A 25,833-nucleotide genomic window follows, 5' to 3' on the forward strand; every position below is an offset into this window, starting at 1 on the left:
TTGGGCTGCATTTACGAGTTTGCCGATAAGGCCAATCTTATAGCGCGTGGAACTGTAAGAATCCCAACGCGTATATTGACCAGTGAAGGTAGGCTTGTGGTAGACCATGGTAGAGAACCCCTTAACAGATTTCTCAACTAGTATGTCAAGGAAAGGAAGCCCATTTGACTGCTCCATTTCAAAAGAGAAATCTGTTAAGGGGTGAAGTAGAAGAACATAGGAACAGAAGTAGGTCATTCTGCAAGATCATATCCTAGACCAGGATTTCTCCAACCTTTTCTTTAGTGAGAGCAACTTCTGATAAATGAAAAATATCATGAGCCACTTAAATATACATTGAAAAATATGGATGGGTAAATGCAAATGAGATATGTAACTATTCTTTTGGGCCTCCTTATCTCGAGAGACAATGGATACGCGCCTGGAGGTGGTCAGTGGTTTGTGAAGCAGCGCCTGGAGTGGCTATAAAGGCCAATTCTGGAGTGACAGGCTCTTCCACAGGTGCTGCAGAGAAATTTGTTTGTTGGGGCTGTCGCACAGTTGGCTCTCCCCTTGCGCCTCTGTCTTTTTTCCTGCCAACTACTAAGTATCTATTACAACTACATTATAGTATATTTAATATGAAAGAAAACCAATCTTAACTTTATTTCAGTGTGACACTTGATACTGCATGCAAACCTGGTCAAGAGATCACTATACTTGCCGGTGTCCAGAGCCAAGCAGCAGCTTCATTGAGTGGTTGGTGTCCGTTTAGCAACGTCATCTCCCTTGGAATCTACCTCCCTTGACAGTCTCACATTGGAAATTGTTGGACTTGACTAGGCTCAGAAGTACTTGGGGTTAAACCCAACAGCTTTTCTTCCATCTGCACTCCAGCTCAAACTGATGCAACAAAAAAGACCTCACAGGAGGCCAGGGACTGAATTCTACATCCGACACCTTCTTTCTTTTGGGCCTCCTTATCTCGAGAGACAATGGATATGCGCCTGGAGGTGGTCAGTGGTTTGTGAAGCAGCGCTTGGAGTGGCTATAAAGGCCAATTCTGGAGTGACAGGCTCTTCCACAGGTGCTGCAGAGAAATTTGTTTGTCGGGGCTGTTGTACAGTTGGCTCTCCCCTTGCGCCTCTCTTTTTTTCCTGCCAACTACTAAGTCTCTTCGACTCGCCACAATTTAGCCCTGTCTTTATGGCTGTCCGCCAGCTCTGGCGAATGCTGGCAACTGACTCCCACGACTTGTGATCAATGTCACACGATTTCATGTCGCGTTTGCAGACGTCTTTATAGCGGAGACATGGACGGCCGGTGGGTCTGATACCAGTGGCGAGCTCGCTGTACAATGTGTCTTTGGGGATCCTGCCATCTTCCATGCGGCTCACATGGCCAAGCCATCTCAAGCGCCGCTGACTCAGTAGTGTGTATAAGCTGGGGGTGTTGGCCGCTTCAAGGACTTCTGTGTTGGAGATATAGTCCTGCCACCTGATGTCAAGTATTCTCCGAAGGCAGCGAAGATGGAATGAATTGAGACGTCGCTCTTGGCTGACATACGTTGTCCAGGCCTCGCTGCCGTAGAGCAAGGTACTGAGGACACAGGCCTGATACACTCGGACTTTTGTGTTCCGTGTCAGTGCGCCATTTTCCCACACTTTCTTGGCCAGTCTGGACATAGCAGTGGAAGCCTTACCCATGCGCTTGTTGATTTCTGCATCTAGAGACAGGTTACTGGTGATAGTTGAGCCTAGGTAGGTGAACTCTTGAACCACTTCCAGAGCGTGGTCGCTAATATTGATGGATGGAGCATTTCTGACATCCTGCCCCATGATGTTCGTTTTCTTGAGGCTGATGGTTAGGCCAAATTAATTGCAGGCAGCCGCAAACCTGTCGATGAGACTCTGCAGGCACTCTTCAGTGTGAGATGTTAAAGCAGCATCGTCAGCAAAGAGGAGTTCTCTGATGAGGACTTTCCGTACTTTGGACTTCGCTCTTAGACGGGCAAGGTTGAACAACCTGCCCCCTGATCTTGTGTGGAGGAAAATTCCTTCAGAGGATTTGAACGCATGTGAAAGCAGCAGGGAGAAGAAAATCCCAAAAGGTGTGGGTGCGAGAACACAGCCCTGTTTCACACCACTCAGGATAGGAAAGGGCTCTGATGAGGAGCCACCATGTTGAATTGTGCCTTTCATATTGTCATGGAATGAGGTGATGATACTTAGTAGCTTTGGTGGACATCCGATCTTTTCCAGTAGTCTGAAGAGACCACGTCTGCTGACGAGGTCAAAGGCTTTGGTGAGATCAATGAAAGCAATGTAGAGGGGCATCTGTTGTTCACGGCATTTCTCCTGTAGCTGACGAAGGGAGAACAGCATGTCAATGGTCGATCTCTCTGCACGAAAGCCACACTGTGCCTCAGGGTAGACGCGCTCGGCCAGCTTCTGGAGCCTGTTCAGAGCGACTCGAGCAAAGACTTTCCCCACTATGCTGAGCAGGGAGATTCCACGGTAGTTGTTGCAGTCACCGCGGTCACCTTTGTTTTTATAGAGGGTGATGATGTTGGCATCGCGCATGTCCTGGGGTACTGCTCCCTCGTCCCAGCACAGGAAAAGCACTTCATGTAGTGCTGAGAGTATAGCAGGCTTGGCACTCTTGATTATTTCAGGGGTAATGCTGTCCTTCCCAGGGGCTTTTCCGCTGGCTAGAGAATCAATGGCATCACTGAGTTCCGATTTGGTTGGCTGTATGTCCAGCTCATCCATGACTGGTAGAGGCTGGGCTGCATTGAGGGCAGTCTCAGTGACAGCATTCTCCCTGGAGTACAGTTCTAGGTAGTGCTCAACCCAGCGGTCCATCTGTTTGCGTTGGTCAGTGATTATGTCCCCCGATTTAGATTTGAGGGGGGCGATCTTCTTGATGGTTGGCCCAAGAGCTCTCTTAATGCCATCATACATTCCTCTGATGTTTCCGGTGTCTGAGGCCAGCTGAATATGACTGCATAGGTGTTGCCAGTAGTCGTTTGCGCAACGCCTAGCTGTTCTTTGTGCAGTACTTCTGGCTGCTTTAAGTGCTGCGGATGTTAAATCGCTGGGGGCTTTCTTGTAGTTCAACAGTGCAATGCGCTTAGCGGCTATGACAGTTTCCAGCTCTTCATTATGAGATTGAAACCAGTCTGCATTTCTCTTCGCACTTTTGCCGTAGGTGGTCAAAGCTGACTCATAGATGGCGTCTCTGATGTGGGCCCACTTGGTCTCAGCATCCCCTGTGGGAGTGTTTTGAAGGGCTGTTACAAGTGAATTTAGAAATTTTTGTAACAGCTGTGGGTGAGAAATTCTGCTCGTGTTGATGCGCGGGTGGCCCTTCTGCTTGGAATGATGCAACTTCTTTGGTCTGAGTCTAACCTTGCTGCACACCAGGGAGTGGTCGGTGTCGCAGTCCGCACTGTGGAAGCTGCGTGTGATTTGAACACTGTTTAAGGCGGCTCGCCTTGTGACAATGAGGTCTAGCTGGTGCCAACGACGTGATCTTGAGTGCCTCCATGAAACCTGGTGACGGTTTAGTGTGAAAGAATGAGTTGGTGATGCAGAGGTTATGATAGGTACACAACTCAAGCAGTCTCTGCCCGTTCTCATTCATCCTTCCAACGCCATAGCGCCCAAGGCAGGAGGGCCATGAGTCATGGTCAGCCCCAACCCTGGCATTAAAGTCCCCCAGCAGGAATAGGTGTTCGGTGTTGGGGATGCTGCTAATGATGTTATGGAGTTGTTCATAGAACTGGTCTTTAGCTTCAGGTGGGGAGCAGAGTGTTGGAGCATAGATGCTGAGTAGGTGTACTGGACCAGAGGTGGTGAGCAGTCGGATGGACAGTTTGCGTTCCGAGCCATTTGAGGGAGGCTCTATCATGCTGAGCAAGGAGTTTCTGATGGCGAAGCCCACTCCATGCTGTCTTGGTTCTTCAGGATCCCTGCCCTGCCAGAAGAAGGTGTAGTCTTGCTCTGCTAGAGAGCCACTCGCGGGGAGGCGAGTCTCCTGAAGTGCTGCAATGTCCACATTGAATCTACTGAGCTTGTTGTTAATGATGGCGGTCATGATGGTAGGTCCAACACCTACCCTGATGCAAACTGGCTGTGTTTCATGACTCAGTTCTGTGAGCAACGCCTGCAATAAAACAAATCAAAATACTGTGGACACTGGAAATCTGAAATAAAAGGAGAAAATGCGTGAAGTACTGAGCATGTTCTGATAAAAGGTCACAGACCTGAAATGTTAATTCTTGTTTTTCTCTCTCTCCACGGATGCTGCCAGACCCGCTGAGTATTTTCTGTTTTTATTTCAGATTTCCAGTGTCTGCAGTATTTTGTTTTTATTCTTATTGGGATTGTTTGAGGCCCACACTGGGTGTTTGAGGGCTCCCCGCTCACCTGCTGGCTCCATTCCTCCCCGGCTAACTCCATTCCTGTCCTGCGCTCAGCGGTTTTTCACCCTCTGTGGATCTGACACGACCACCTCTGTCCAGCTCCAATCACTGCCCACACTGTGCATGCTCCAGTCATTGCTGGCGAGCTACTCGGAGCTGGTCGGCAAGCTACTAGTAGCTTGCGATCGATGTGTTGGCGGCCTCTGTCCTAAACCACTGCTAATGCAAGTTTGTAGCTATCCACCAGACATACAACTGTGGCATTACCATTGATTGAGTACGTCTCTGGTGGCTTGGTTGAGCTAAAAAGATCTAAGATGAATCTTCGTATCTTAGTTGCTCTGGGACTGTGTATGGTTACATGGTGTAGCACTAAGGCACCTAAATTCTGAACAGCAAAACCAGAGTTTAGTTTCTATTGCTATTTGCTAAAGTGGCTGATAAGTGAAATGGCCTTGCTGTGGGTAACGTGTCTTTTGTTGATGGGCTATAGGCCTGATAGCTGCTTAAATCCTATATTGGTTATGGTGATCGTGTGTGGGTTTTTTTGGGCTCTCTCTATTGTGTTCAGACTGAGTGGAGCTGTACAGCTTCATGAATGAATGGGTGATGAATGGAAGTTCAGTGGACTTGAGTCTTCATCTTTTCCTCGTGTTTGCAGGCTGCAGCAAAGAGCCTTTTGTTCATGCTCTCCAGGGCCTCGTTGTTAATTGAGGGCCATGGAGGATGTGGTTTGGATGCAGTGTTGCAAGTGTTGCAGATGAGAGAATGAGTGCAGTCTATGGGCTTGGAGCCTCAAAGTTCAAGTTTCCCTGTCATGACCTGCAACCATTACGGTGATATTCCTCTGTGTACCCCTGACAAATGTGACTTTTTAAATTCTCCCTCTGTTCTAGTGCGTACTTTTTCCATTTTCTTTGCACAGGTATTTCTTTTGGGAATAGTTGGCCTAAGTGTGTATACAGTGCTTTCTTTGTAATGTGTAGTTTTTTTTCTCTTTCCCACCACTGCCACCCCCCCCCCCCCCCCATTCCCCAGTTTTCTGTCCCCCAAAGAACAAGAACAGACATTAAATGCCACTTTGTATATTTAGCCCATTTTTCAAATCCATGAAGGGGGAAATAAATTTCTTCATATTTTTATAAATGTAATTGCCAGTAGAATTGCAGCATGAGAAGGGTGGGAAGTTGTCATTAACTTTCTCAGTATTTAACCCTCCACAGCTTCCATAAAATATTACGTCAATGCATGAATGCCTGCCGGCTATGCAACGCTGCATATTAAAGGGAAAGTACGTTGTGCTCTATAATGCTAAATATATACAAGGGAAGGTGTACCAACTGTTGTCTCTCAAACCTCCTTAAAACTGTTGAAGGCCAATTTTATGTAAAGGTGCCCTTGCTGTGAGATTGTACGTAAGGCCAATTTTATGTAAAGGTGCCCTTGCTGTGAGATTGTAAGTAAAGTGATTCTCACTTGCCACTGCTTTTAGTTACAAAGTCACACCACGGGCAGTTCCACATCAAGTATTTCTGCCAGGCTGCTTCAAGAATGAGACATGTCAGTAGGTGTACAGATGTTGGGAAGATTGCTGTGTGTGGAAAGGATATGCCAGAATGGGCTGGTAGTGCTGGGTTGTAACTTCTTTATAATATTTTCCTTTTGTATTATTCAGGATTATGAGGCAATGCTTATCCTTAAGTGAGATAGGTTAAATGATTCAGCTGAATTTTGCAGCACTATCTAAATGACAAACCGTTAAATATTTTTATGTAGAAATACTACTGCAGGTCTCGAATGGTTAAGTTCGTACTTGCAGTTGGCATACACTGTGTGTTCACATTTGAAGTGTTGGATTGTGCTTGAAATTGGTCCAAACAGTTTTGTTGCTGTGCGTGGGCAGTGGTGTTTTGCATACTAACTCTTGGGACACTTATTGCAGCATGAATGATGTAGCTCGTGAGCATTTCTTTTTTTTAAGCTTGTCTTGTTAGGGCAAACCACACTAATGCTCCCATCAAGTTATCCTGAAGCATTGAATTCAGGGGGCATGTTTGTAATGTGTTTGAAGTGGTGAATAATTACATAGGTTTACATTGCCAGTTGTATGGCGGTATAATGGATGCAATTTCATGTAACTAGGATGATTTACATTCTGTCTGGAGCCAACTGTTAAATGTAGCTTCAAAACTTGGGTAGCAATGCACTTTGTTAACTTTGCATGTCATTTAACTTTCTCCCAGCATCACTGCTGTTTTGAGCATCTTAATGTGCTTACAATACTTGTAAAAATGAAATTCCGGTGCACTCTCTTAGTTCAGTAATATTGTTGGAATGTCTCAAATGCTGTCTTTGGGTACAGAGTATTTGCAGCACAGAAACAGGTCACTCAGGCTAACCGGTTAGTGTTGACACTCTATTGAGCTTCCTCTCATCCTTTCTTCATCTTTTCACATCTGCATATTCTTCTGTTCCTGTCTCCCTCATGTACTTATCTAGCTTCTCTTTAAATACATCAATGTTATTCGCCTCAACCACATTCTCTTCACTCTTTGGGTAAAGAAGTTTCTCCTGAATTCCCTGTTGGATCTATTCGTAGCTGTCTTATATTCATGGCCCCTAGACCTAATCTTGCCCATAAGTGCAAACATCCTCTCTGTCTACCCTGCCAAACCCCTTCATGATCTTAGACCTCTATCAGGTCACACTTCTATCTTCTCTTTTCTAGAGAGAAGAGTCCTAGCCTGTTCAATCCTTTCTAGAAGGGTGTAACCCCTCAGTTCTGGTATCATTCTACTAAATCTTTTTTGCCCCTTCTCCAGTGTTTCTATATATTTTTTTATGGTATGGAGACCAGAACTATTCACAGTACTCCAAGTGTGGTCTAACCAAGTTTAACATAACCTTTCTGCTTTTCATAAAGAAAAACAAAGTGCTGCTGGAAATACTCAGCAGGTCTGGCAGCATCTGTGGAGAGCTGAACAGGCAGACAGGCAGCGTCTTGTGAAAAATGATAGTGCCATGTTCCCTCAATACCGTATTGAAGTGGTTGCCTAGATTTATGTGCTCAGGCCCTGAGTGCTACTTGAAACCAAGACTTTCTTTGAGGTGAGAGTGCTGAACCAAACTGACGTAACAATAATGAGATTATCATGCCAGTGAGCAAGTATCCTTGACTTTGATAGAAAAGTGAAGTAATGAAACTGCAGTTAGTGTTCCTACACTTGAATATAGAATTCTTGGCATTGAAAATTAGTTGCACTAGGTGACTTGGTCTTTTGAAATGAGGAAATTGAAATACAAAATAAGCAGAAGTGAAGCCTGATTAATTTTTATGCTGAAGAATTGAAAATCTTTTTGTCTTCAGGCAACTTTCCTCTGCTACCAGTATATATCCTGAGAAATGGTCTGCTTCTGGTATTGATTTTTTCAGTATTCAGTTATCTGCTATACTTGAAATTCTCTTTCCTCGTTTCCTTCCTGCTCCCGCACTGTTACTTGTGGTGTCCCCCAAGGATCTATCCTTGGCCCCCTCCTATTTCTCGTCTTTGTGCTGCCCCTCGGCGACATCATCTGAAAGCACTGTATTAGTTTTCACGTGTATGCTGACGACACTCAGCTTTACCTCACCACCACTTCTCTTGACTCCCCTCTACTGTTGCTAAATTATCAGACAGTTTACTTAACATCCAGTACTGGATGACAAGAAATTTCCTCCAATTAAATATTGGGAACTGAAGCCATTTTTTTGGTTTCCTGCTCCAAACCCCGTTCCCTAGCTACTGACTCCATCCCTCTCCTTGGCAACAGTCTGAGATTAAACCAGTCTGTTCGCAGCCTTGGTGTCGCATTTGACCCCGAGTTGTACTTCCGACCTCATATTCGTGCTATCACTAAGACTGCCTATTTCCACCTCCATAACATTGCCCTGTCTCTGCTCATCTGCTGTAGCCCTCATTTATGTCTTCATTACCTCTGGATTTGACTATTCTCCCACATTCTACTCTCTGTAAATTTACGGTCTGTTGCATGTATTTTAACTCGTACCAAGTCCTGTTCACCTATCACCCCTGTGCTCGCTGACCAACATTGTCTCCCAGTCAAGCAACGGTCTTGATTTTAAAATTCTCATTCTTGTTTTCAAACCTCTCCATGGCCTTGCTCGTCCCTATCTCTGTAACCTCCTCCAACCCCACAAGCCTCCAAGATATCCGCGCTCCTCTAATTCTGGCCTCTTGTGCATCCCTGTTTTCATCGCTCCACCATTGGCTACAGCTTCAGTTGCCTTGGCCTCAAGCTCTAGAATACCTTCCTTCAACCTCTCTGCCTTCTCACCTCACCTTTCCTACTTTAAGACACTCCTTAAAACCTACCTCTTTGATTAAAATTTTGTTCATTTGACCTAATATCTCCTTGGTGTCACACTTGGTTTTATAATGTGACTGTGAAGTGCCTTGGGCCATTTTGTTACTTTCTAGGCATTATGTAAATATAAATTGTTAACCTATTTGAACTGTAGTTACATGGTCATGGAAAGAAAGAACTTGCATTTATTATCAAAATAAGTGGGCTCCCATTTAAGATGGAGATGAGGAGGAATTTCTTCTGAGGTTTGTTGGTCTTTGGAATTCTGTACCCCAGAGAGCAGTGGAGGCTGGGTCATTGAATATATTCAAGGCAGATTTTTGATCTACGACAGAGTAAATGTTTATAGGGGGCAGGCAGGAAAGTGGAGTTAAGGTCACAATCAGATCAGCCATGATCGAGGGGCCAAATGGCTGACTTCTGCTCCTATTTCTTATGTTCTCACAGCACCTTCCATTACCTCAAGGTATCCCAAAACGCTTTACAGCCAATGAAGTACTTTTGAAGTGTAATCACTGTTGTAGTGTAGAAATTGCAGCAGCCAATTTGCACAGCAAGGTCCTACAAACAGCAATGAGGTAATGACAAAATAATTTTTAAAAAAATGATGTTGGGGGAAATTGACCAGGGAGAATTCCCTTGCTTTTCTCCGAAATAGTGTTATGGGATCTTTTTATATTCACCTGAGAGGGCACGGTACTTTTGGTTTAACTTTTTATCTGAAAGATGGCACCTCTGACATTGTGGTGCTCCCTCAGTACTGCACCAAAGTGTCGATCAAGATTACATGCCCAAGTCCTCCACTGGGGCTTGAACCTGTATTCAGCTAATTCCACTTAAGTTGCTGCTCAGATCACTGGAGTGGGACTTGAAAGCACAACTGTCAGACTTCAGGTAAGATTGCTACCACCTAAGCCACAGCTGACATGGAGGGGCATGATTGATCATGAGAGAGAGTCTTGTTTTCTTTATTTACATTTGGTACCAAAAAAGCAAGTTATTTCTAACTTTCAAAAAAAGAAATCGGGCACAAAAGGTTCCACTCTTCTGACTTGTATTTTTGTGGTGTTATTTAGCAATTGGACAAGTGCCACTTCATGTTCAGCCTTTTTTTTATAGCAGTAAATGTAACCTATCAAAGTGTTTACTCATCTAGTTTGGTATTTCACAATAATCGTGAGATGTCAAATGTGGCCAATTTGTGAAAAAGAACGTGGGTGAGTGGAAGATGGTATCGAGGCCTGTGGGAAAACGTGGGCTCTTCGAAGATGGGTAGAGGAGCAAAGTTCAAGATGATTGTCGTTTAACCTTTGCTTGGAAAATGCTCTCTTGCTCTCCTTTCCTGTATATGTAAACCATTAAAACTTTATTTTTCTTTTTAGGAGAGGGTTTTGCACAGTTCATTGATTAAATAATCTGTTGCTTCGGCGACTTTCTGAAATACTAGTTTTTAATCAAATTTTGCAAATACATTCATCTCTCAGGCAGTGGGTTTCCATCGAAAATGGACACTCCTGCAAGTTTGTGTGTTTATTTTTGTGTCCAAGCAATTTATCTCATATTTTGCCTATATATAATGGCTACCACTTCAAAATTAATATAATTAGTTGATCAGGTCTTTGGGATATCCAAGGATGTGAGAAGCACTAAATCAGTGCAAGTTCTTTGTTTACTGTGATAAAAATTTCAGTCTCTGTCTCTGAATTTAACCCTGCAATAGATGAGCTCTTATGTCCTGCCATTATTTTTTGTGTAATACATATCAGTTCAATAGTTTTCTCTTTATGAATCAGTCTATAGTAGGGGTGTCCAAGCTATGTCCCAGGGGCAGTATCTAACATGCAAGTTTTGGCATCCCATGGCCTAATTGGGACTATATATATATTTTTTAATTATTCATTCTTGGGATGTGAGCATTGCTGGCAAGGCCAGAATTTATTGCTCAGCCGTAATTGCCCTTGAGCAGGTGGTGGTGAGTTGTCATCTTTAACTGCTGCAGTCCATGTGGTGTAGGTACACCCACAGTGCTGTTAGGGAGGGAGTTCCAAGATTTTGACCCAATGACAGTGAAGGAATGATGATATACTTCCAAGTCAGGATGTTGTGTGACTTGGAGGGGAACTTACAGGTGTTCCCATGGGCCTGCTGCCCTTGATTTCCTAGGTGGTGGAGGTCACAGTTTTGGGAAGCTGTGCCAATGAAGCCTTGGCAAGTCACTACAATTCATGTGGCAGATGGATGACAGTGAAGTGGACTGCTTCGTCCTGGATGGTATCAAGCTTTTTGGGTGTTGTTTGAGACGCACTCATCCAGGTGTTACGATCACCTGGTTCATGGTTTGTATTAATTTTCTGGCAGTAATTTTTAATTTGGGAATGATTTTTTTTTAAATGCAAGACAAGGGAGGTTTGAGAAGCTGGCAAACAAACAGAGAGTGGTTACTAATCAAAGGGTAGCAAGTGTTGAAGTAAAGTCATACTGGGAAGTGTAACAACCCTACATAATGAGAACCCCTCTTAACTTGTTGATGCAGACTGTGGCTGGGAGTTTATCTGGGTGAGGGGGGTCTCAACCGCTGGCAAAAGCACCACGGGAACCCCACGGCGCTGCCTCTGAGGAAGGCCGACCATATCAAGTGCCAATTAGGCACTTAAGTGGATGGTGGCACCTTCCCCGGGATTAAGGACCCCAGTGGTGGAATCCTGCTTGCTGAGAGATGTCAGCCAGTGAGAGGCTGCAGTTCTTTAACTCAGCAGCACCACCACAAAGGTGGTGTCTGCTGCCAGCACTGGAGTCACCCGAGGCCCTGGACCCAGGCCACAAGTAAGTCCATGCAGAAGGGGTTTTGCAGGTGGGGGTTTTGGGGAAGGGGTGGGGGGGAAAGTGTGTGGATGGTTGGCAGCAAGGATAGGGGGGTGGCTCTCGGCAAGCCCCCCACTTCCCGATGCCAGGTACAGGCACTAAGTGCCTTTTTACAGAGACGCGCCCCCTGCACCGGAGCCGGCAAGCAGCCCGAACAGGTTTGCTTGGCGTGCTCCCCGTGCGCGACAGGCCTGCCTGCCGCTGGGCTAATTCTGGCAGTGGCAAGATGTGGCCCTTAATTGGACATTAATTGCCCACTTAAGGATTTCATTTGGTGGCAATCCTTCTCGCCCGCACTTAATTTGGATGGAGGTCGGAAGGTGGCGGGGATTATATGCTCTCCCTGCCTTCAAACCCGATGTGGGGGAGAGCATAAAATTCTTCTGGGTCTGTCTGCAGCTACCTCAGTCAGGGGTTTAAATTATTTATATGATTTACCAGAACAGAGATTTGGAGTTGGAAATAATTGGTTTAAATTGCTATCTTGAACGTCCCATATGTACCATATTGCTATGGCGATAGATGATGCAGGGGGTGCCTGTTGGTTTTTTAATCTGTGTGCTGTCTGACACAGACAGGTAAGTTGGCTTTTGGAAAGCTGTTAGAGTCAGGAGCAAAGAGACCAGCAGGAACTAGGGGTGTTTCAGTTTTGAGGCAGGCCCGTGCTCAAGGTGGGAAGTCCAGATTCAGGAGGTGATCTCATACCTCAGAAGACAGCTGAGAAACTAAGGAAATCAAAGTGAATTCCGAAGAGCTGTGGTACACTTTGGATTGGTCCTCGGAGAAGAACAAACCACCAAGATCCTGTAACGTAGAGGAGACTGTTGGGGTGGAAATAATAGTCAAATAGGAATGTTCTTTTGGGATTTAGAGTTTAAAGTATATATGTCTTCATGCTGTGTTAAGATTTTAAGTTTAAAATATGTGTTTCCAAATTGTAGTGTTGTTAGTAGTGTGTTGGTTTGTTTAACTCGCGTACAGTAAATCTTTTTTGTTTAAAACATGAAATCTTGCAGCATAATTTTCAGTAATAACTGGGAATTCGACTTCTCTTTTGAAAGTTCACGAACCCTAATGGGATCGTAACACATGTAAATGTATTCCATCATGCTTGATTGCTTTTAAATGTGAGGAGGAGGGAGGTGGAGGGAAATGAATGTCTGAGTTGAGGCCCAGCTGAATCTAGCTCAGCTCATTTTGATTGCAGTTATAGTCACATTACACTTGCGGAGCCAAGTAACAATAAATTTGGCAGTTTTTTTGGTACTTTGTTCAAGTAGCAGTCAGAATCCATGATCTGACTACTTCATTGCAGGTGAAATGTTGTGCGCTGATGAGACTAGCTTGTTGATCAGCCAAATAATGAATACTTCATTGCTGTAACTCTTGTCAATGTTATTGGTAATAAACTGCAGATTAAATTTGTTAATTATTATTCAGTTCTTCAGTGGGGCAGTTGACCCTTGTGACATTGATCATGCCAGCTGCTGATCGGGTCCAACAAAATGTTCCTCAACTGCAGTTTTCATCAGAATTCATGAGTATTTCATTTCTGGGTCCAGATAACTGTTAGAAACCACCCCCCATTTAGCTCATTGGTTTCAGGGGCTTCTGAACACCCTAAGATTCTTTGTTTTCGATCAAAGTTGTGCACCCTCCCCATCTGCATCACTCCATCTGACCAAAAAAGGCAGGCAGGTGAACAACATCTGGCCGGTCTTCAGCCCTGGTGCTCTCATGGTCGGCAGCTGGAGAAAGCTCAAATTTTTGTTCCACTTCCTTCCTTAACCTCCACTTGTAACCAGTGATTGTCTGCCTGGTGACTTGTGGGCATTCCAACGTTGTGGGGGCAAAGGCTTTTAGTGCACCGAATGCGTTCTCCTAATGTTTTTAATAGCCACAGTTTAACAGTCATAACTTCCCTTCATCTTCCAAAAGCTAGAAATTTCCAGCATGCCCTGCTACAGCTTAAACTGAAGCTTCTGAAGGATATTCTGAAGTTCATATCAATACACTAGGCAGTTGGTTCACAGCAGCCTACATTTGCTACAAGTCCGAATTCACGACCTTAGAAGCCTATGGTGTTCCTCTGTGTCTGCTGTTTATGATTTTTAAGTGCTGAGATGTTGTTCTTTTTGTGAATGACTTCATGCCTGCCTTGTGAAATGAGTAATGTCTGTAAAATGCAGTGGCAACTGTTTTAATAATACACAAGAGCTGCTGTGCATGTGCTCGAGGTTGAGGTTGTGGTGGAGTACAATCACTGGCGCTCTATTGCTTTGCCTTTGCAGGACTGATCACTGTATCTGTGGGCTTTCTCTGTATGACTAATAATTCTTAGAAATCATTGGCGAAAACATCTGAATGAAACTCTTACTGGCTTTAGCCATGTAGCTTAACAATTAATCATTTTAATACTGCATCTGCATGGTGCTGAGCCAGTGTTTCTATACTGATCTTACTGAGGCCTGTTACAGTGCACCTATTTGTAATTACAGCTATATCTTATCAAAGTGGGGATCGGGTGTATCACTTCTTTCTTGCAAGAGACGTCCCTCCCTCTCCTGCATCTGTCTCCCCTGTTTTGTTTGTCCTGTGAATAAGATGTTGACAAATGGTTAGAATTGTCTCTTGTGGTTCATGCATGGTTCAGTAAACTGCTCCAGTGGATTTACAATTGGAATCTGAATGGATGCGTTGTAACTCCCATGCAGTCATCCATTTGGAGCCTGAATGTACAATACCTCCCATATATGCCAAAACAAAACAAAAAAACCCTACAAATATTGGAATTTGATCAGCCTCATTGGTGTTGTCTTTCGGATGAGACGTTAAAGTGAGACCCCGTTTGCCCTCCTAGTGGTCATTTCAAGATCGCTATGCCATTATTTCACAGATGAGCAAGGGTGTTCCCGCTTATGTCCTGGCCAATATTTATCCATCAAGCAGCATTAATAGATTATCGGTTCAGTAACACATTGCGGTTTGTTGGACCTTCTGTGTGAAAATTGGCTGCTACATTTCCTACATTGCAGCAGTGACTTTCAAAAGCGCTTAATTGGCTGTAAAGTGATTTGGGAGACATCCTAAGTTTGTGAAAGGCACTATATAATTGCAAGTCTTTTTTCAGTGATGATTTATCTGTGTAATTTTGAAGACCATGTTATGCTTGGCTATGCATTTCTATTGCAAGGGAATATCCTGCGCCCCTTGAGAATTGAGAGTGTTGACCCCTCCTAAACCAGCCTGGAAAATGTTGCATAATGGGGGTAGGGGAGGGAAGGAATGTAAAATATTGGTTTGCAAGAATTATGATCATCAGACCACCTAGCTAGTTTAAACTGCTTGGCAGTGTTTACCCATATTCTTAGACCTAGACCCTTCTTACTTCCTGTAAATCTGAGGATGCAATTGGGACTAGTGCCAGTGGACAATATGACACTTGTGAAGTACTTGCCCAGACACATTAAATCCCATTTTCCTCCTCACACCATCTATGTTTGTGTTTGAGTGACATATGTTTTTCCTTTTTAAATTTAAAAGTGGAATAAGAGTGCCAGCTCGTTCTTTACGTTGTGTTTGCAGGTACTGCTTGCCATTGTTCACCTGATTCCTCCTTCACTGCAGGAAACTGAGTCTCCTTAGTTTTAACAGTAATTCAAGATGGCTTTCTGGCCAGTAAAGTTTTAACATGGCAATATAAAACAATTCTTAAATTAATGCCCCCCCCCCCCCCTCATTGACCTGGGTAAATGGTTTATGCCTGACTTCCTATGAGTTTGTTTATAACTAGCAAAAGCATCCTGGAGAGTGTGCACCAGGTAAACAGACTTTTGGGTTAGTATTCCTGCAAAGTGGTTTGCAAACATTAATGCAGAATAGTCAGTTTGGGAAGAGCTGGTAAGTAAGTCTTGTGGGAAAATTTGAGTCATTGCTGTAATTATCACAAGTTAGTTTGAAGTTGCTGCTGGAAACGACTAGTTCTCCCAGCTTTTTCTCCTGTGCTGGATGTTGAGATACGCAATCTACAAGTTGGCCACTTATTAGAAGTAGTAAATTGCAGTAAATTCAGTTTCATCAGTCTTTTGTTTTGTGATAACTGTTCTGAATCTCCCAGGAAAGTGAGGGCACTCTCTTTCCTCTCCCCTACTCTCCAGATTATGGTTCGTGAGACATTGATGTCCATAGCTAGTGTCATGAGGCTGTTGCACGGCTGAATACGGTGCATAGCTGGGATAATTAAACATAAAAGCTACAGTTCTTTCTTGTATAGGCCTCAGCTTGGTTGCATTAGAACTGTGTCCAGTTTTGGTTGCCTTACACAGTAGAGAATGTTCAGGTTCTTTTACAAAGACCTAGAGCCATTCGATTGATACCCATTTAAGAGCACTTAGTCATCAGGATAGACTCCCTGCACAGTGCTTTTTCGTTTCGACTTCAAAGGGATAGAGTTGAGGTCTTCAGGGATGTGTTGTGGGTGTGGAGGAAAGAGAAGAGCAGAAAGCTGTAGCTGGTCCTTATCTTGTCCAATGTAAAGTTCTAAAGAGAAGATCGCTAATTTTATCCAATGTGTGATCACCACTCTCTCACCCAATTGTTATTTGTTCCTTTACAAAATTATTAATGCATGAATTTAATTTAAGGCAAAGACTTGCTTCCTTGCGTTAAGTCTGGTGGCCCCTGTTTGGATGGATTGGGTAGAGCCAACCACCAACCACTAATCCACGAACATAAAATCTCATAATATGGTGCAGCATACATCATCAACACAGGCCCCACCCCCAACTCCCCAACCCAGCCTTAAAATCTCAAGGCTGTAAAAGGAACTGTGAGGAAAACCTTTAGGACTCCCGGAGGCAATCAAACAAGCTCTAGGAGACCACGATGATTATAATCTTGTCCCGTTAGCCCACCTGCTGTCTACAACTTGAGGGATCCTTCACACTTGCAGGAACTCATCCAGCTAGCTCCCTATATAAGCAAATCCACCACCTGGCATTTTATTCAAGCTTGGCATATTGCTGCAATATGAAGTATGATTGATTTTGTAACTTGCTCTGGTATCTCCTTATTTTCTCTTACCGATCAGATCAAATGACTTGTTCACATGGACAGAATCTTACCCTTTAATTTGTTTTGAAGTTCTCAATAATATCCTTTCAAAGAGTATTCTTCTCTAGAGTGAAAAACAGTTAGGCGAGTCTGACCTAAGGACTAAGGGCTCGTAAACTGGGTATCAGTCGAATGGCCTTTCTCTGGACCTTTTTAAGATAGTCTGATTATCTCCTGTTGTAGGAGAGGACCAAAACTGGGCTCTGTTCTAATGTCCAACCAGGCAAGTCCTGCACTGGTAAGAATTGTACTTACAGTTTTATATTTAATTAGTCCAGCTGTACACGTTACTCATCCTTACAACAGCCTCATGAGATTAGTTACAGACACCAGCGTTTTATGAACTACATCCCAGGTCCTTCTCCAGCTCTCAAATCTTGAAGCAGTCGTGCATGGTGTAAATTTGCCTGGAATAACCCTGACCCAATACAATATGCTGCTTTTTTCTATATTGACAGAAATCTGTCGCACCCTGGGGCACAGTCCACAATGCATCTAGATCTATTTATTTCATCTAAAGTCCAACTCTTGCACACGTATGTGTTGTCAGTAAACTTGTGGGCTGTCTTTCCTCCCCATCCCCCATGCCTTCCAGATCACTCCTGTAAATGCGGCCTTAACCCAGATCCCCGTGGACTCCACTGGTGACCAGATACCAGGAAGAACAGATACCATTCATAACTGCTCTCTGCCTGCCATTCACAGCAGATGTGACCTAATTTAGTTCTTTTAGAACAAATTAAAACATATTTCTGTAGCAAAAGGATTAAGTGATATAGAATTTCACAGCATAGATGGAGGCCATTTGGCTTATCGTACCTGCACTGACCTTTTGTAAGAGCTATCCAATTAGTCCTACTCCCGATCTTTCCTCACAGCTATGCAAGTTTTTCCTTTTCAAGTATATATCCAAATTCTATTCGAAATTTATTATTGAAACTGCTTCAACCAACTATTTAGATGGTGCATTCTAGATCATCATAACCACCGTAGTGAACAAAAATTCTCCTCATATCCTCTGTTTCTTTGCCAATTCGATTAAATCATTGTCCTCTGGTGAGAAGGTGGTAGGTTGTATTAAGCTGAGTCAATAAAGAGTGTGTTTGTTGGGCCTTTTCCAATTCTGAAAAAATTCTTTCTTTTGTGGTTTCTGCTTGTAAATGGACTTGATTGGTAATTTGCTCAGATGGGATTTGCCCAGTCACACCATCTCTAGGAGGGGTCAGCTTTAGGTAGGCTCATTGAGATGGCCCTGAAGTAAAGGGGAAAGAGTTAACTAGTAAAGCTAATGCAAGTAGATGTTAAATTTGAGACTTCTTAACTGGCTTATTTTGATTAGCTTTTGTGTTTGAGGGCAGGATGAGACGTGTGATCAGAACTGTAGGGGTGGTTTGACCTTGTTTGGTGACGTCACTAATGATCAATTATGGAAAAATGTGCGTTGCAAGAGGATTGGTTGTGAGGCCAGAAAGACACTGATTTTATATTTAAAAGCAATTAATGGACTTTTCTCTCAAAATATCTTATGCTGAGGAGAGAGAAACAGATTTAACGTTTCAGGTCTTTTTGTTCTGCACAAATCTGAAGCAATCTGTTTTTCTCTCTACTGATGTTGCCTGACTTATTGAATATTTCCAGCATTTTCCATTTATATTTCAGATTTCCAGCATCCGCAGTATTTTGCCTTTTATATCCTGTGCTGAGGATAGTCTGGCATCTTCACTAGTGCCAGCCCATAACCAGTTGCTAGAAAATGTGTGAAGGCAGAGTATGCAATGTATTCAGACGCCTCCCAGGTGTATAGCATAGGGTAACTACAATGAGAGTAGTTAGAGAAAACGTAGCCTATATGTAGGAATGTTACAGGTGTAGGGCCTGAGTGGAAAGGGATTGAAACCTTCTCCCTAAATCCCCAAAATCGAGAGACGTGCATTTTTTAGATTGTACTCTCAGTGGCCTCAGATGGCAGGTCAGCATTTCTATATTATTGTAAGTGTATTACTTTGATACAGAGAGCCAGTAACGTGCTCTACTGCTGAATAGCTGATTAGTTAAGTAGCCGACTAGTCTAATCTGGTTGCTGCAGTTTCAGCTTCAAAAGGTATAAATACAGAGGTCTGTGTGCAGCCTACAAACAGAGTGCAGATTGCAAGCTGTGTGTGGAGATTCGAGTTTGGTGATTGGCGAGTTTGGTGAACAGAGAGGAGGTGCTCCAGTATTTGGATCTTGCTTCATTGCAGTGGAAGGAGCTGTTTGGTGAGTACCTGGTAATCTGTTCTACTTACAATAAATAATCTGTAAAGCTCTGCCGAGTGGAATGTACAGCCTGCGGCATGTGCAAAGTCATGGCCGCACCATGTGTCCTCGACAAATACATCTGCGGGAAGTGTCACCGGCTGCAGAAGCTTGAGCTCTGGGTTTCAGAACTCGAGTGGCAGCTGGAGTCACTGTTGTGCATTCGCGAGGCGGAGGGCTTGGATAGCACGTTTAGGAAGGTGGTCACACTGCAGGTTAGGTGCATGCAGGCAGATAGGGAATGGGTGACTGCCAGGCAGTCTGAGAGAACCAGGCAGGTAGTACAAGAGTCCCCTGATGTGATCTCACTCATTAACTGGTTTTCCATTTTGGATACTGATGAGGGTGATGGTTCCTCAGAGGAGTGCAGTCAGGCCAAGTTTATGGCACCACAGGTAGCTCAGCTGCACAGGAGAGGAGAGAGTGGAAGAGCAGTAGTGATCGGGGATTTGTTAGTTAGGGGAACAGACTGGTGTTTCTGCGGCAGTAAACGTGACTCCAGGATGGTGTGTTACCACCCTGGTGCCGGGGTCAGGGATGTCACAGAGCGGCTGCAGGACATTCCTCTGCGGGAGGGTGAGCAGCCAGAGGTCATAGCCCACATTGGTATCAATGACATAGGTAAGTAGGGAGATGAGGTCCTGAAATCAGATTTTAGGGAGCTAGGAAGGAGATTAAAAAGTAGGACTTCAAAAGCAGTAATCTCAGGATTACTCCCAGTCCCACTTGCAAGTGAGCATAGGAATAGGAGAATTGAGAAATTGAACACATGGCTGGAGAACTGGTGTAGGAGGGAGGGCATCAGATTTCTGAGACATTGGGACCGGGTTCTGGGGCAGGTGGAACCTGTACAAGATGGACGGGTTGCACCTTAGCAGGACTGGGGCGAATATCCTCGCAGGGAGATTTGCTAGCGCTGTTGGGGAGGGTTTAAACTAAATTGGCAGGAGGATGGGAATCTGAGAGGGAGCTCAGATTGGGGAGAAGCAAAACTGGTAACTTGTCAGGGGTGTGGGAACCAGGAGCAAGTATCAGAGGAATACCAAGGTGCACAGAATACTGGGGAGATGGATAGCACGAGAGTAGGGAATAGTAAATTAGGTGGAGTCAGAGTAAGGGAGAAAGTAATAAAGTCTGAATCAGGGTTAATGTGCATGTATGTGAATGCACAGCGTGTGGTTAATAAGACTAGTGAGGTACAGGCACAGAATGCCATGTGGAAATATGATGATGTGGCTAGAACAGAGACCTGGCTCAAAGAAGGGCAGGACTGCGTGTTAAATATTCCAGGATACAAGGTGTTCAGGAAAGATAGGAAAGAGAAAAAAGGGGGAGGGGTGGCGATGTTGATTAAGGAGAGCATTGCAGTGCTGGAGGAAAAAGGATGTCCCAGAGGGGTCAAGGACAGAATAAATATGGCTAGAGCTAAGGTACAAAAAAGGGACGGTTACATTGCTCGGTGTTGTCTATAGGCCACCAACTAGTGGGAAGGATGTGGAGGAACAAATTTGCAAGGAAATTAGAGAGGTGAAAAAATTAAAGGATAGTGACATTGGGGGACTTTAATTATCCAAACATAGACTAGGATAATAGTAGTGTCAAGGGCAGTGAGGGCCAAGAGTTCTTAGAGTGTGCTCAGGAAAATTTTCTACAACAGTATGTTGCTAGTCCAATGAGAAAGGAGGCATTGCTAGATCTGGTTCTTGGGAATGAGGTGGGCCAAGTGGATGAACTGTCAGTAGGAGAGCATTTAGGGGATAGTGATCATTGTATCATGAGGTTGAGGCTGACTATGGAAAAGGACAAGGGGCAATCCAGGGTAAGAATAATTAACTGGGGGAAGGCCAACTTCAATGGGTACGAATGGAGTGAATAAATTGGAATCAAAAGCTGGCAGGAAAACTGTTAGATGAACAATGGGCTGCCTTCAAAGAAGAGATTGTTCGGGCACAGACAAAGTTTGTTCCCTTGAAGGGGAAAGGTAGGGCAAACAAATCCAGAGCACCCTGGATGACAAAAGAGGTAGAGATCAAGATAAAGAAGAAAAAGTGTGCTTATGACAGATGCCAAGGTAGAAAATACTGTTGAAAGTCAGGCTGAATATAGAAGGTCCAGAGAGGAAGTGAAAAAGCAAATGAGAGGAGCAAAGAGAGAGCATGAAAAGAGACTGGCAGCTGGCATTAAAGGAAATCCCAAAGTTTTCTATGGGTATATAAATAGTAAAAGGAAGAGTGGGGCCGATTCAGAACCAGAAAGGGGATTTACGCATGGAGTCAAGGGCATAGCTGAGGTATTAAATGAATACTTTGCATCTGTCTTTACCAAGGAAGAAGATGCGACTCAGGCAATGTTAAAAGAGGAGGTAAGTCGGACACTGGAGGGGTTTAAAATAGATGAAGTGGATAAGACACCAGGACCAGATGAGATGCATCCAAGGATACTGAGGGAAGAGAGGGTGGAAATCGCAGAGGCACTGGCCATAATTTTTCAGTCTTCCTTAGACTCAGGGATGCTGCCAGAGGACTGGAGAATTGCAAATGTTACACCCTTGTTCAAAAAAAGGTGTAAAGATAAGACCAGCAACTACAGGCCAGTCAGTTTAACTTTGGTGGTGGGAAAACTTCTTGAAAAAATAACTCTGGACAAAATCAATAGTCACATGGACAAATGCGAGTTAATTAAGGAAAGCCAACATGGATTTCTTAAGGGAAAATCACGTTTAACTAACTTGCTGGAGTTTTTTGAGGAGGTCACGGAGAGGGTTGATGGGGGCAATGCTGCTGTTGTGCTGTACATGGATTTTCAAAAGGTGTTTGATACAGTACCACACAATAGACTTGTGAGCAAACTTTTAGCTTACGGAATAAAAGGGACGGTAGCGACATGGATACGGAATTGGCTGAGTGACTGGAAACAAAGGGTACTAGTTAATGGATGTTTTTCAGGCTAGAGGAAGGTTTGTAGTGGAGTTCCCCAGGGATCAGTGTTGGGACCCTTGCTTTTCCTGATATATATTAATGACCTAGACCTTGGTGTACAGGGCATGATTTCAAAGTTTGCAGATGGTAAGAAACAGGGCATTGTGAGGAGGGTCGTGTAGAACTTCAAAAGGACATAGACAAGTTGGAGGAATGGGCAGACAGGTGGCAGATGAAGTTCAATGCAAAGAAATGTGAAATGACTCATTTTTGTAGGAAGAATATGGAGAGACAATATAGAATAAACTGCACAATTCTAAATGGGGTGCAGGAGCAGAGGGACCTAGATGTATATGTGCATAAGTCATTGAAGGTGGCAGGACAGGTTGAGAGAGCGGTTAATAAAGCATACAGTATCCTGGGCTTTATTTAATAGGGGCATAGAGTACAAGACCAATGAAGTTATGTTGAACTTGTATAAGACACTAGTTCGGCCTCAGCTGGAGTATTGTGTCCAATTCTGGATGGCGCACTTTAGGAAAGAGATGAGGGCATTGGAGAGAGAGTACAGAATAGAATTATGAGAATGGTTGCAGGAATGAGGAATTTCAATTATGAAGATAGATTGGAGAAGTTAGGTCTGTTTTCCTTGGAGAAGAGAAGGCTGAGAGGTGATTTGATAGAGGTATTCAAAATCATGAGGAATCTGGACAGAATAGATGGGGAGAAACTGTTCCCGCTCGTGAAAGGATTGAGAACGAGAGGGCACAGATTTAAAGTATTTGGGAAGAGAAGCAAAAGTGACATGAGGAAAAACGTTTTCACGCAGCGAGTGGTTAAGGTCGAGAATCCTCTGCCTCAGAGTGTGCTGGAGGCAGGTTCAATTGAAGCATTCAAAAGTGAATTAGACATATGAAAAGAAATAATGCAGATTGAGGAGGTAATACATGAAAACAACAGCAACTTATATTTATATAGTAGCTTTAAAGTAGTAAAATATTCCAAGGCGCTTCCTGGGAGCATTATCAACACAGTTTGGCACCGAGCCACAGATATTAGGACAAGCTTGGCCAAAGAGTTAGGTTTTAAGGAGCCTCTTAAAGGAGGAAAGGTAAGAGAGGTTTAGGGATGGGATTTTAGAGTTTGAGGCACGGCTACAATGATGGCACAACAGAAATCAGAGATGCGCAACACTCATGCTGCTGTACCTTTGGAGAAATTTATACACTTGTACACATTACTCATTCTGGTCCCACCTGGTCTAAGATCATCTTCAGGATTTCTTATAGCGTTAGGCATGGCAGTAAGACAGTCGTCAAAATGCTTGTTGCACACGTGCTGTTTGCAGCAGTTGTCTTCTCGTGTGTATGTGAAAGCTCGTGTCTCTCTCCAGCTGTTGCTTAACTGATGGGCAGTGTTCATGCTGTGAACTGTGATGACCTGTTTTTTTCCTTACCATGGACTTTCTCTTTATTCTTTGTTAATCTGTTAATTGTGTATCAATTTTTGGTTATATGCAGATGGAGGGTGTTACTTGGTGTCTTATTTGAGCACTTGTAAGCAGACACTTATTGAAAATGGTGGAGGGTTTGAGATTTGAGCTGCATGTCTGTAATCTTTTTTACTGTACAATAATATGAAACTGAGAAAAGATAGGCTCCAGAATTATCCTTCCATAACATGCTTTTTGGAGTTTAACCATCCGAGTGGGATTGTGTGGTTCTTTTGTTCATGGGGTTCCTCCATATTCTGAGGATCCTTGCCTGATGTTGAATGATTTTATAGTAATTGTGCATTGCTGAGGTTTTTTGTTTTCCCCTATCTTCCACATGCAGCCAAGGAGGAAGATGATTCGCTTCTGGGCCTTATCTCATGATACTGTGAACTTCCCTTAGAGACATGGGCGGCGCAGTGGTTAGCACTGCAGCCTCACAGCTCCAGCGACCCGGGTTCAGTTCTGGGTACTGCCTGTGCGGAGTTTGAAAGTTCTCCCTGTGTCTGCGTGGGTTTCCGCCGGGTGCTCCGGTTTCCTCCCACCTCCAAAAGACTTGCAGGTTGATAGGTAAATTGCCCCTAGTGTAGGTAAGTGGTAGGAGAATGGTGGGGATGTGGTAGAGAATATGGGATTAATGTAGGATTAGTATAAATAGGTGGTTGTTGGTCGGCACAGACTCGGTGGGCCGAAGGGCCTGTTTCAGTGCTGTATCTCTCTATAAATAAAGAGATGATGTAGGGCGCCTTTGTCTTCTTGAATTGTTGGATTTCTGTTTGGTGCCTTAGAGCAGAATGAGGTGTTAACCCAATAAAAGAGGCTGATGGTGCCACTAACCTTGCTCCATGGCTTGGTTATGAATTCCATTATCAGCTAAAAGGTTACAAATTCTTGTCTGTATTCTCTTTACATAAAGTTATGTAAAGGAGTAGAGATTTGATTGGACATTTATAGCGAATTTTAAGTTGTGTGTATCCAATAGTTCTCTCTTTTCCCGCCCCCCCCCCCCCACCCCCACCCCCTGCCCAATGCTTTGAAAGTGATCATTTCCATCTGTCTTACAGGCCACCAAGCAATTTCTGGAAGAGATCAACAAATGGACAACACAGCATGGTGTCTCTCCTCTCTCCTGGAATGCAGCAGTCAAATTCCTAATGGCCAGAAAATTTGATGTATACCGTGCCATTGAGCTCTTTCACTCGTACCGGGTAGGCTGAATATCTTTGTTTAAGGGCTGCCTGCGAGGTCATGTAGGTAGCATAAGCCATTGAAGACTGGGTGGCAATGCCAGTGCCTTTTGAACCTAAAAAATGTCTTTGTCTTGCAGATGTATATGTGAAAGCATGTATATTTGAGAGAGAGATGGATATGCATTGCATACACTGAGCAGTGCACTTGGGGGAGGCATCCGCTAACACGAGCGTTATGTGGATTACTTTCATGAGGTTCATCCAGAATAAAGAAATGCTGTTTATGATTATGCAAATATGTAGCAATTACATCATAATCACCCAGTTGATTATTTTTGCAAATAAATGGCCAGCAAATATGTTCAAACAGTGAGTGCTGATACTGGCAGCAAAAGTCCTTGAACCCTGACAAGGTGATGGAGTTCAATAAACTCAGTTCAAGCTTTAACACTTTGTTACAGGGAGTCTCACAACTCTACTTTCAAAAAGAAAAATGATAAAAGTAATTGCATCATAATATTTTTGGATTTCTTTTGATTTATTGATCTTTGCTTAGAATATTGATGTTTAAATAAGTGCTGATGTCGCACTGCGTTGTTTGTTTGGATGGGTTAAAGCCCAGTGGTGGAAGGGTGTTGAAATATCAGCATGACGTGCTTCCCCCTCTCTGTTGAATTCAGTACCTCTTAACCAGCAACACCACCAAAGTCATCACACTCTGAATCAAGGGATATGGGGAGTGAGTGGGCAAGTATTGAGTCAGAAGATCAGCTATGATATTGAATGGAGGAGCAGGCTCGAGGGCCATATGGTCTCCTTTCTTATGTTATGATTTTAAACAACTGGTCAAAATAAAGGTGGGAGGAATATAATTCTTCTTAATAATTTGAATTTTTTTCTCATTGGCAAGATTGTTTTTATCTTGGGCTATTTGCCTCCTTCAGATTATTGCTGGCTCTTGTACATTCAGCTCCTCAAGCCCATGGCTGATGTGTGTCTTAATTCCATTTATCCTATTCGTCTCTCCCTATCTCTGTAATCTCCTCCAGCTCTAGAACTCTCAGGTATCTGCCCTTCTCTAATTCTGGCATTTTGACCATCCTTGAGTTTTAATTATTCCACCGTTGGTAGCTGTACCTTCAGTTGCCTCGGCCCTAAGCTCTGGAATACTCTCCCAACACCTTTCTGTGCCTC

At 43.8% G+C, this 25,833-nt stretch overlaps 1 protein-coding gene across 1 annotated transcript in view; it reads left to right on the top strand.

Moving 5' to 3' along the window:
- The window catches only part of ptpn9a (protein tyrosine phosphatase non-receptor type 9a), a 227,005-nt gene that overhangs the window by 53,920 nt on the left and 147,252 nt on the right, over nt 1-25,833 (top strand). Inside the window, exon 2 of the mRNA XM_068015349.1 lies at nt 24,514-24,657. Coding sequence (XP_067871450.1) covers nt 24,514-24,657 — 144 coding nt within the window. The remainder of the gene's footprint in view (nt 1-24,513; nt 24,658-25,833) is intronic.

Source organism: Heterodontus francisci, chromosome 35 (assembly GCF_036365525.1).
Source record: "Heterodontus francisci isolate sHetFra1 chromosome 35, sHetFra1.hap1, whole genome shotgun sequence".
NCBI lineage: Eukaryota > Metazoa > Chordata > Chondrichthyes > Heterodontiformes > Heterodontidae > Heterodontus > Heterodontus francisci.